General features: G+C 30.6%; 2 protein-coding genes across 4 annotated transcripts in view; both read right to left on the bottom strand.

Moving 5' to 3' along the window:
* Window positions 1–10,972, bottom strand: part of LOC107437016 (uncharacterized) — a 256,380-nt gene that overhangs the window by 7,491 nt on the left and 237,917 nt on the right. For 2 of the 3 annotated variants that reach the window (XM_071186347.1, XM_071186346.1), the window contains exon 2: window positions 1,389–1,491. In XM_071186347.1, the coding sequence (XP_071042448.1) occupies window positions 1,389–1,464 (76 nt within the window). In that variant the 5' untranslated portion in view covers window positions 1,465–1,491. Of the gene's footprint in view, window positions 1–1,388; window positions 1,492–6,203; window positions 6,364–10,972 lie in introns of those variants that run through there. The other variant, XM_043053947.2, reaches the window with a different exon arrangement.
* The window catches only part of LOC122272234 (uncharacterized), an 18,512-nt gene continuing 17,596 nt past the window's right edge, over window positions 10,057–10,972 (bottom strand). Inside the window, exon 3 of the mRNA XM_071186348.1 lies at window positions 10,057–10,370. Within this exon, the coding sequence (XP_071042449.1) occupies window positions 10,213–10,370 (158 nt within the window). The 3' untranslated portion in view covers window positions 10,057–10,212. The remainder of the gene's footprint in view (window positions 10,371–10,972) is intronic.

The raw sequence follows: 10,972 nt of genomic DNA on the forward strand, positions 1-10,972 counted from the left end.
TATGTCTTTGTGCTAGAACATTGTGTTCATTGGCGAGCGAGCGCAGCGAGCCATGGTTCACGGGGTGAACCACATAGGATTGCGTAGCAATTCTCGGGGGTTGGCGAGCGTTAGCGAGCAGGGGGCGGAGCCTCCTAGTATATATATAAATAAATGACCACGAACTTTCTGCAAAGAAAAATACTATTTCCAAATTTATAAATCACGCGAGTCTTAACTCGAAATTTTAGTTTACTATCTTTCTTAAATGTGACTCTTCTTTTATATCCTCTTGAGCTTTAAGTAATGGACATAAATACGAATATTTTTTAGAAGTATGTAGCTTAGGAGGATATAAACTCATAAATGACATAAAATATTTTCTAGAAAAGATTTAAACACAACCTAATCTTTTTTGAGATTTTTTAAAAATTAAAGATAAAATTATAAACTTGAATGTTTAGCACTTTTTATGGTCTATTATTTTGGTCATGAAGCAAAATCCAATAAACTCTAATGACGAGATATTCATAGGCCAAGACTTTCTTGAATTGAATTTTTACCCATCTCAAAATTTTTCATTATAATTAAAAATACGAACAACGGGTGTAAATCCAATTACATTTTACTTTGTTATACATTATTAAATTGTAATTTTTTTTAATGTGAAACGTTTTGTAAAATGGTATATAAACAGTAAAACAGCTTGAAATATTAATTTTTAAGCGTTATTTACGTGATATACCTTTCGGGCGCGATCTCTCTCTGTTCCACAGTAAAGTGGTCATTAATGAAGGTTGGTCATTCATAGGGGTTACTTTCATTGACTTCAAAATATTATTGAAGGTTCATGAATTTTCGCAAACGATTTTAATTTAAGATTTAACATACGATTTTAATTTTGATATTTTTCTTGTTTTCTTATTTGACCTTTTCCGCATTTGGTGCAGAAGTTTGCTTGGTCGCTAGGAGAGATTTTATTTTCTCTCCTAAAAAGTTTCTTTAACACAAAGTCTGAATAAAAAATTCCGTGCCGCCCAAATGTGGTCATAAATAGAGGAGGTCGCTACTTTTCCGGAGGTTTCACTGTATTTATTTTTAATTACCAACTTACAAATTAGATGCAATTGAAATTCAGCACCATGAACTATAGGAGAATAACTGAAAAAGTTCTTGCAAAATTTCATTAATTTCAATCGAATCGACGCAGCCTGCTTAATTAAAATGTTTTCAATTTATTGGTTTGTTAATTAACTTTCTTCTTACTTAAAAATTAGTATTTAATTCGTATCTAATTTTTAAGAGTCTTTTTGAATTTGAGGATTTAGGTCCATTTCTTTAGGTAAATCAGGTTCTGGTTGTAATTGTACTTAGTATACAGAATAGTTTCCACAGGAATATTCTAATACCGGCTTGGTTTGGGTTCTCTTCTGATCCACCACTTGAAGTAGAATTTTGTGGTTGAGTTGGCTCTTGGTTGCTCATGGCTTCTGAGGAAGGAACACTTTAGTACTAAAAATATCAATTAAAATAATTATTCATTGCTTTTTAATAAAAATGCATGTTCATTTTATTTAATATAAATTAATAAAATACTTTATAATTAATAAAATACTTTATAATTAATTAAGCTAATTGAAGAGCTGATTTGAAGAATGATTTCAGTGAGTTTGAATAAATTTGCTGCAAGGTTCATGCGTTGCTAGTTTTTGTTACTTAGCTAAATATCATTAGTATAGTTAAAACTCAGGAATCTAATAGAAAAAATAAAGAAGCTCAAACCTGTCTACAAACTGTAAAGTACCCTAACGTTGCACGTTTTCATCCAGCTGTTTTTTTATTTTTTTTTTTTTGGATGGAGAAGGAAATTTACATACTACTATTTAAACAAAATGAGGGATTTAAAAATGTATTTTTACTTAGACTTGAGTGAGGCCGATACAAAGACGAACGGACTTAACGTCTGGTTTCTTAGGATAAGCGCCTTATCTGGGCGTCAGTGTTAAGTTGACGTTACCCTGACGCCAACAAAATACTGGTTTGTTAGCTCAAGGCATGGTATCTTAAGAGAAGCGTCTTAACTGGGCGTCAGCGTTAAGTGATATAATTTTGACGCCATAAAAATACCGTTTTGTTAGCTCAGCGTGAACAGTCGGTCCAACACAGACATTATCTCGCATTGCGCATGCGTTAATAACGTAAACAAATATTTATTTTGAATTCGTATTGATTTTGTGATTGTTGACCCGTGCTTTAAAGAACAAATAATGACTTTGTCCAAGAAAAAACACATTATAGCTTAGCTAAATGAAGAAGAAGAGGAAAAAGAAGCTATGTTTAATGTTAAAATTAAAATCTTGGCTGAATTCAACGCTCTGCTGTTGGCTGTTGTCCGACTTTGCTTCTGTTGTTAACGTCACGTTGTAATCCAACTGCAGTTGATTTGGACGGCAGTTGTCGTTCAAGCTGAGCGTTCGATGACGTATGCTGTCAAACTCATAATTGACCAATCAGAGGTAAACGTTCGTTTCAAGCTGACGCCGACGTTTCCTAAGAAACCAGGCCTTAAGCGATAAAATTTTTTAATAATACAAGTTCTAGTTTATACCTATATTGCACCGCAAAATGTTTATCCAATGTTATCGAATGATGTATTGTTTCCTATGATTTTTTATAACGCTGAATTGAATAAGAATAAACACAAGTGAATAAGCCTAATTAATAAGTTGCAATGTTTTCATGTATGCCGTAGTCATTACTTTATGCCACTTGCCAATACCAGCAATACTAATTGAAATCAAGCTAAATTTGAGGCAAAATATTACTTTTGACAGTATTATATATGACAATATTATGTATAATATTAAAATATCAGCATCAATAATTTTCAATGACAAATATTATATAAAAATATTTGTCGCTGTTTATTATTGCTTATTAAAATGTTTTTTTTTTCCAAATTAGCTTCTCGTTTCTTAATTATATTGCATTTAAACCAGGGTTGGCAAGATTTTGCCGCAGGTGGAAAAAACCATGGTAAATACCGGTAAAAACCGTCCTGGCAAAAACAAGTTTTTGCCAAGCAAATTGGCAAAAAGTGGCACAAACCAATATTTTCCAAGATGAGAGGACAAAAACACATTTTTGGTACAAAATTATTCCTAAAATTGAAATATATACTATAAATATAAATAATTACAAAAAAATTAACAAAATTATTATTCCATAATTAAATGATAATGTAATAATATATCATTTTAGTAGTTTAAAACATTATTGATTGGAAAATTTGTGATTATTCTCTTTTTTCCAGTGAAATGAACTTATTTTAAATTAATATAACTATAATTTAAAGCATAAAANTTAATGAAACAAATTCTAGTTTGTACCTATATTGCACCACAAAATGTTTATTCAATGTTATCGAATGATGTATTGTTTCCTATGATTTCTTATAACGCTGAATTGTATAAGATTAAACACAATTGAATAAGCCTAATTAATAAGTTGCAATGTTTTCATGTATGCTGAAGTTATTACTTTATGCCACTTGCCAATACCAGCAAGCCTAATTGAAAGCAAGCTAATTTTAAGGCAAAATATTACACGCGACAGTATTATATATAACAATATTATGTATTATATTAAAATATCAGCATCAATAATAATCAATGACAAATATTATATAAAAATATTTGTCGCTGTTTATTATTGCTTATTAAAATGTTTATTTTTTTTCTTTCAAATTAGCTTCTCGTTTCTTAATTATATTGCATTTAAACTAAGTTCCTTGTATTTCAACCTTACATTATACTAACTAATCAGTGCAAGTAATATTGTAAATTACGAAATCTGACATAAGAACGTACTTTCTTAGGATAAACATGCCTTTGATTTTCCGATAGATTCGGATTTCTGACCCGCAAAATACGGAAGGTAACCGCAATCTGCAAAATTTGATCTCAATAATTAGGTTCAATAAAAGAGATCCAAGGTTTGGACCCCTTAATCTTTCTTTTACTTTCCGCGCTTTCGTTATGTCTCGAAAACTTTTTAAATGAATCGAAACCTTTTTTTACACAACTATAAAATTCATTTATCAAGATAATTCTATAGAAAAAAAAACTTTTACTGAATATTTCCTACTTTTTATAGTCTTCTATAAATTATAGTCGAAAAAATTTTGAATTGTAAAATAATTTTTTTCCATTTAAAAGTATTTTTTGCCATTTTTGCTGCTTTAAAGACAATAATTTTTGCATGGCAAAACAAAAGATTTGAGCAAAATCGGTCAAATAGATACGGAGAGAGAAATTTTTAAAAAGTCGTGATTTTAAAATTACATTTTTTCTTTTTCTTTAAAATTACATATTTTGAAATGGTGTAAAAAATTTTATCCCTTAAAAATTTTAAAAACATGTTTGACTATAATTAAATAAAGTAATGAAAAACAATTAGTATTTAATTTTTATTTTATTTTTATTTTATTTTTATTTATCTAAAAGTCATGTTTTGCATGGACTTATCCTTGGTTAAACGAATTTTTAATTGCGTTCAAAAAATTTTCAATTCACTTAAGAAATTCTTGAGATATGGTGAAATATGCATATAGTTAAATTAACATTAAAGGGTGCAAACTTTGACCCTCTGTCCTAATCAAACAAAGGGGGCAATATTACCCATATTTTGGGGGCCAAAAATTTAAGTCCATCATAAAAAAAGTACGTTTGTTCATAGAAATTGTGCTTTTTGTGTTTGATTTCATAACTTTAAGTATCGTCTGCACTAATTAGCATATTTGCGGTCACTCCTCAAACAATTAAGGTTGAATTCTGGAGTGTGAGGATCCGATCAGTAAATAAAAAGTAATTCAAGGTGGTTCGTTATTATTATTATTATTAATTTATATATTTGTTAGTTTTCATTTTTTTATTTTATTTTATTTATTTATTTACTTTTATTTATTTATTAATTATTTTTTGAGCATTCTGCAATTCTATATCAAGGAATGAAAACATAATAGTTCGATGTAGCTATAAAGAATTAATTATTAAAGTGTATTTATGAAGAATTATTTAAAAAGTTTTATTAAAGTATGATTTTTTTTAACTTTTCATTTTTATATTTCTGTAATATATACTAACATTTACTTTAGTAAATGGTAGAAAATTGTTTAAAGTATACACTGTCGCAAAATATATTTTTAGTAAAAGGCTTGATCAAAATAAGTCTAGGGTTGTAATTAGCAATATGATCGCTTTTCCCACATTGCCTAAAGCACGAATAAGTTTTAACAGATTTATTTCGCTTTTAAGTTTTGCCAGAAAAATTATAGCAAAGTCAAATCCACCATAAATTACTTTAATTATTTACCAGTGTAATTCCTGGATGTGAAATTTCCTTAAAATCTTAAAGAATATCATTTTTACCATGCCGAATAATGTGCCATTTTTTAATATTTTTATGCATTTAAATCCAGTATTTCAAGTCAGGTAGTAGGTTTCTAAAAGTTACGTAATAATCAAATAAAATAGTTCAGAACACATTCTATTGAAACATGCCGAAAACTAGTACAACATTACATTTTTAATTAATCAGTAGTGTAAAAGGGATATTTCGTAAGAAAAGGAAATAATTGGTTAAAAATTATAATAATAATGATAAACATAACTATTTTATTCCATTTTACCTAAAAATTTATACTTAAAACAAATCCGAATAAAAATTCGAAGTTAACATAAATAACTCTAAACGTTTTTAAAATCTTTCGTCAGTTACAGGTCTTTAAAAATTATTGCACAATATTAATAGAAAACAATTGTAATTAAAATATGTATCGTGCATCAATTAAAATAAATAACTAATAACCACGTTCATAAACTATATTAATACCTATCGATTTCAACATCACACTCGTTGAGTAATGAACGAAATAATTTTAAAAAATTCATTAAATGGCTTTTAAAATGCCACTTACGTAAAAAATGATAAATACAGAATTATTTCGTTAAATTACAAATGAACTATCTAAAGTTATAAATTTTTTATTAAATAAAAAATATATTCACTTTAAAATAAATTCTTAAAATTTATTGAGGGGGACACACTACGCCTATGATTGGGACACCGGTATCTCATCTGTGCTGTGTCTGTGTTGAACGGTTGAGAAATAAAAAGCAGTGGATTATTACTATATAAAAATTACTTTTATAGAAAAGACTTACCAGTGCCTTCTATGAAATTCGCCTGTATCAGATTAGAGATTTAATCGTCAACGATTTTTTTTAGTCAAAAGCCTTTACGTCTGAAACGTAATTCAACTGTTAGCAAAGTAATTCTACTTATTCACCAGTTACGAAAGTAACAGAGAGATGACTGACGTAATCGGAAGCCATGGATGTCATCGGATGGAATATTTGAAAGCGATACTATCAGTTGCCCTAAAAAAATAAATGATGATGAGAGTTTAATTTTCAATCTTGATGAAAAAGGATCACGTCTACTGCGTTAACAAATTTTATCTTCCGGGATGTTTTTTCTCCTAATTTGGAAAAGCAATAGTCCAGCTTACTCTCGATACCTCAAAGTTGAAGGGACGCTAAAAAATTTTCCAGATAGCGAGTTTTTTAAAATAACAAGTTCGGAGCGAAATATGTTCTAAAATGTAGAAAAATGTATTCTAAAAATTTTTTCTCTAAAAAGTAGAGTCATGAAAACATAAGAATAACTACGATCAAATATGTATGTAATGATAGTTGACTATCAGTCTAAACACAGCAATGATCATTCTATTTTTAAAAGAAAGAGAAAAATAATTATGTATTAAAAAAAAAAAATTGGCTTACAATAAATCTACTTTGCGATCTTTCCAAAAAAATTCACTTTCAAATCCGAAAAAAATTTCCCATAACAAGGTTTTGAAAAGAAATTCTTCGAATAGGAATTCAAATTAACATTAGCTGGATATCTGCAAAGGAGAAAATTATTTTTTTGACATAACAAGATTTTCGTTATTTGTGATATCAAGATCATATCAAGATATAAGTATCTGTTTCGAAGTTTAGCCATATGTAATCCGTGGAGATCGAGATTCAGGCAGAAAGTAAAGGTTTATTAACAGAAAGCAGACAAATAGTTACATACAAATTTAAAAGGAACGCCATCTGGCGGTATTAAGAACAAAAAGACTTCATAACAATCCTTCCCTGGGAATGACAACACTACATATTTTATCTTTCAAGTTTTTCGTTTGTAAATAACTATTCGAATAAATTTTTATTTAGAGCATGAATTGAATTTGTTATTAGATATGATAATTAGTTTTTAAGGCTCAAATGTTGAATTGTTGTAGTTTTAATATATTTACGTCGCACTAGAGCTGCATGATACACTATTCGCGACGCCTGGAAAGCAGAGCCGTCTTAATGGCATGCAAAACAGAAATGTCTTGGGCCCTTTTAACATGAACATGTTAAAATCAAACTCAAGACTTCACTTACATTAAATAAAGCATTCTGGGCCGGGATAGCCTGGTCGGTAGGGAGCTGGGCCTATATCCAAGAGGTCGTGGGTTCGATCCTCGCCGGCCGAAGACTCCCCGTGTAGTAAATGGTGACTGATGCACGTTAAATCTGTCGAGTCTCAAAGTCCTCCATGTTCCCACAACAAATCAATACCTCTGGGGGTACTGATCCAGGAGTTTCCTTGTCTTCTGGATTGGTTCAAAATTACAAGGCTACGGAGTTGAACGTTAGTAGTCGTAAACCCATGAAATTGGGTCGGCTGTTCAACGACGGTTATAAAATAAAATAAAAAATAAAGCATTCTTAAGGTATTCAATAATTTTAACAAATTTAAACACATTTTGATTATCCAAAAACTCAATGCACGTAAAATAAAGTTTTTTAAACTATGCATAATTAAAAAAAAGAGAGATACTAATCAGCTGCAATCCTCAAATAAAAAAATAATTTCAAAACTATGGAAGCTAATTAAAATAATTAAGTTAAAAGATATAAAAGTATTAACAAATAAAAAAAAATCAATAATTATTTTGTCAAAACATCTTTCAATGCACATCAGACATAACCAGTTTAAAAAGTTGCAGTGCATAAATTCTTTCAATTTTTACTTTATTTGATTAATTTTAAATACTAAATAGAGTTGGTGGTGGTCAAGCATTTTTAAAGACATGACTTAACAGAAACCTTGCTCACATTAACTTATTTTACTTAGATTTTTCTTCAGAAACGCAATGACACGTAAACATTTTGAAATCACATATTTATGCTTGTTTAAAGTGATGCAAATTCACTTCAGCAATTAAACTCAAAATTGTGTGAAAATTAATTTTTCTAAATGACGAAAAATAATGATGTAAAAAAAATATTCTTGAAAGGTTTTTTTAAAAATATCGTTTGGTTTAAATCGCGTTGGTATAAACCAGTCAACTCAACTCTGCATTAAAATTATTCTCAGTAATCGTTCTTGGTAATAAGATATGAAATAAATTTTTCTCTAAATACTTATCTGGTTACTTAAGGCTGTATTTACATAAAATAATTATTGTAAGACATAAATTATTATTATGTGTAATTATTATATGTCGCTTTAATATCAGCATTAAAACAAGAACACTAACTTTGGGATATACCCAAACCACTATAGTTTGTCCAAAGTAAGAACTCCCCTAGCCATTCGTCTGGACCTGTGGTGGGGATTATGATAACGAGGTATAACTATTTCAAGTAAGGTGTGGGGTCATTGTTTAGGACAGGTTTTGGCTTGGGTCGGCGAACGAAAGGGAATCTTTTTCTTTAGTCTACTGTGTTGGCCCCTAGAGTGAAGAGAAGCTACCCTCGCTGAATTGCGCTACCCTTGTTTTCATAGCAGCAGACGACCTCAGACTTTTTTCGAGGGAGTTCTTACAGTAGACTAAACTATATGTTACTTGCAGGTATCCCATTGGGTACTTGGAACTCGAAAGGAAGTGTAGTGATTATGCTTAACCACGTGATTTAAACCAAAATTACTTGGATATCTGTAAGCTAAACCTGATTGGCTTCCGAATCAACATATGCCACGATGACGTTACTTTTAGGTATTCAATGGGATACCCGTAAGTGACGTAGTGTGGGTATCTCAATCCTGATTGGTTGCTGAAACGTGTCGTTTATTTTCGTTAGAAACTGCTCTTCCCGTTCTATTTCGAGTACCAAGCCTATCAAGTATCAATTCTGTAAAGTGACAGATTTTGTATTCCTTTCTATTTTCTTCTTCTCAAAGTGCAAATACCCAATAGATAGAAGATATTTGCTGAAAACCCAAGATATTGGTAAAATAGTACGAATTCATTTAGGAGAAACATAAAAATAGCCATGCAATTTTTGACACCTAAGATGATTAATTAATTAAATTGCCACCTTCAAGAACCCTCAGGGGTCCCGCTCCAGAGGTAGACCACCTACACGATGGCTCAACGACACCGAAAACGACCTCAAAGTCCTAAAACTTAAGAACTGGAGGGGAGTTGCCATGGACAGAGGGAGCTGGAGAAGGCGTGCTGTTGAGGCAGCCAAGGCCTGCAAAGGGCTGTTGCGCTCCTGAAGAAGAAGANCTGCTTATTATCTAGGTAATCTGCCAGATGCCTAGATAATCTGCTAATTACATAGGCAGTCTCCTCTTTACACAGATAATCAGCACATTGCCTACTAGGTACTCGTCAAAGTGGGGATAAAGCCTTTGCTGCAATTAATTCTGCTAATAGGTAATCTGCTAATAACCTAAGTAATCAGCTAATTACCTAGATAATCTGCTCATTACCTAGGTAATCTGCCAGATGCCTAGATAATCTGCTAATTATATAGGTAATCTGCTATTTCCACAGATAATCAGCACATTATCTACTCGTCAAAATGGAGATAAAGCCTTTGCTGCATCAACAACGTTTCTATACGCTTAAATTAACATAACATTAGTTATTTATTTTTCGATATCTATCGAATCGAATTAATACAATCAACAAATTAGATGATAAAATCAACCATGAATAAATTTAAAAAAAAAAACACTATTAAATTATTTATAATATATTTATTTATATGTAACGAATCATGTCAGTCAAACGTTCCACAAAGGAGTTGATAGTATAGAAGCTTTTGAATTTTAACGACACAAAAGCCGTTAATGTGTACACTCTTTAGGCGGAAAATTCTTGATGTGTATTTTTGAATTTTAGATACTTAGGACTCTGAAGTACTGCTGGAGTATTTCAAGCAGCGAAACTCTGTTACCGGGAGGCCTCCACTCTTTTGAGTTACTCAATACTAATCCAATTTGATTGGCAATGTTATCGGCAGTACTATAGTATTCTTTATACTCTTCAGCCACTTCTGAAAAATAAAAACAATAATAAAATGCGTGCCAAATATTCTCCAAACAAATTGAAAGCATCAAATTGCAAATATGTGTTAGCTGAATCAAATAATAGGGTCCGATCCCCGACAAGATGTTTTTGGATTCCGCTTAAAATTTCTTCACTTTTGAAAAATTCATCGTTTAATGGTTGTTAATCTTTCAACTGTTAATTTTTAGGTTAATTTTAGGTTAATAATTTTTACGTGAACATTACTTTCAGAATAAAAAGTCGAAAATCTAATCTGATCTGAAGTATCTCAGAAAAAAAAAAATGCAATTCACGATTTTTGCAGCCTTGTGGTATATCTACTTTAAAAGCATCAATCAAATTCTCAATTTGTTAATGCATATTTTATATGAATTTTTGTTTTGAAGAAAAAGTGACGAAAAAGTATTGTCGTTGCAGCGCTGGAAAATGTTTCGTATTAAAAGGAAACTAGTGGGTTGCGCCCCCTGCTCGCTAACGCTCACCAACCCCCGAAAATTGCTACGCAATCTTTTATGGTTTGCTTCGCAAACCAAGCTCGCTTCGATTGCTACTAACTATTACATTGCAAATGCACAAAATTCTAAGAAT

The sequence above is a fragment of the Parasteatoda tepidariorum genome, chromosome 10, assembly GCF_043381705.1.
Source record: "Parasteatoda tepidariorum isolate YZ-2023 chromosome 10, CAS_Ptep_4.0, whole genome shotgun sequence".
NCBI lineage: Eukaryota > Metazoa > Arthropoda > Arachnida > Araneae > Theridiidae > Parasteatoda > Parasteatoda tepidariorum.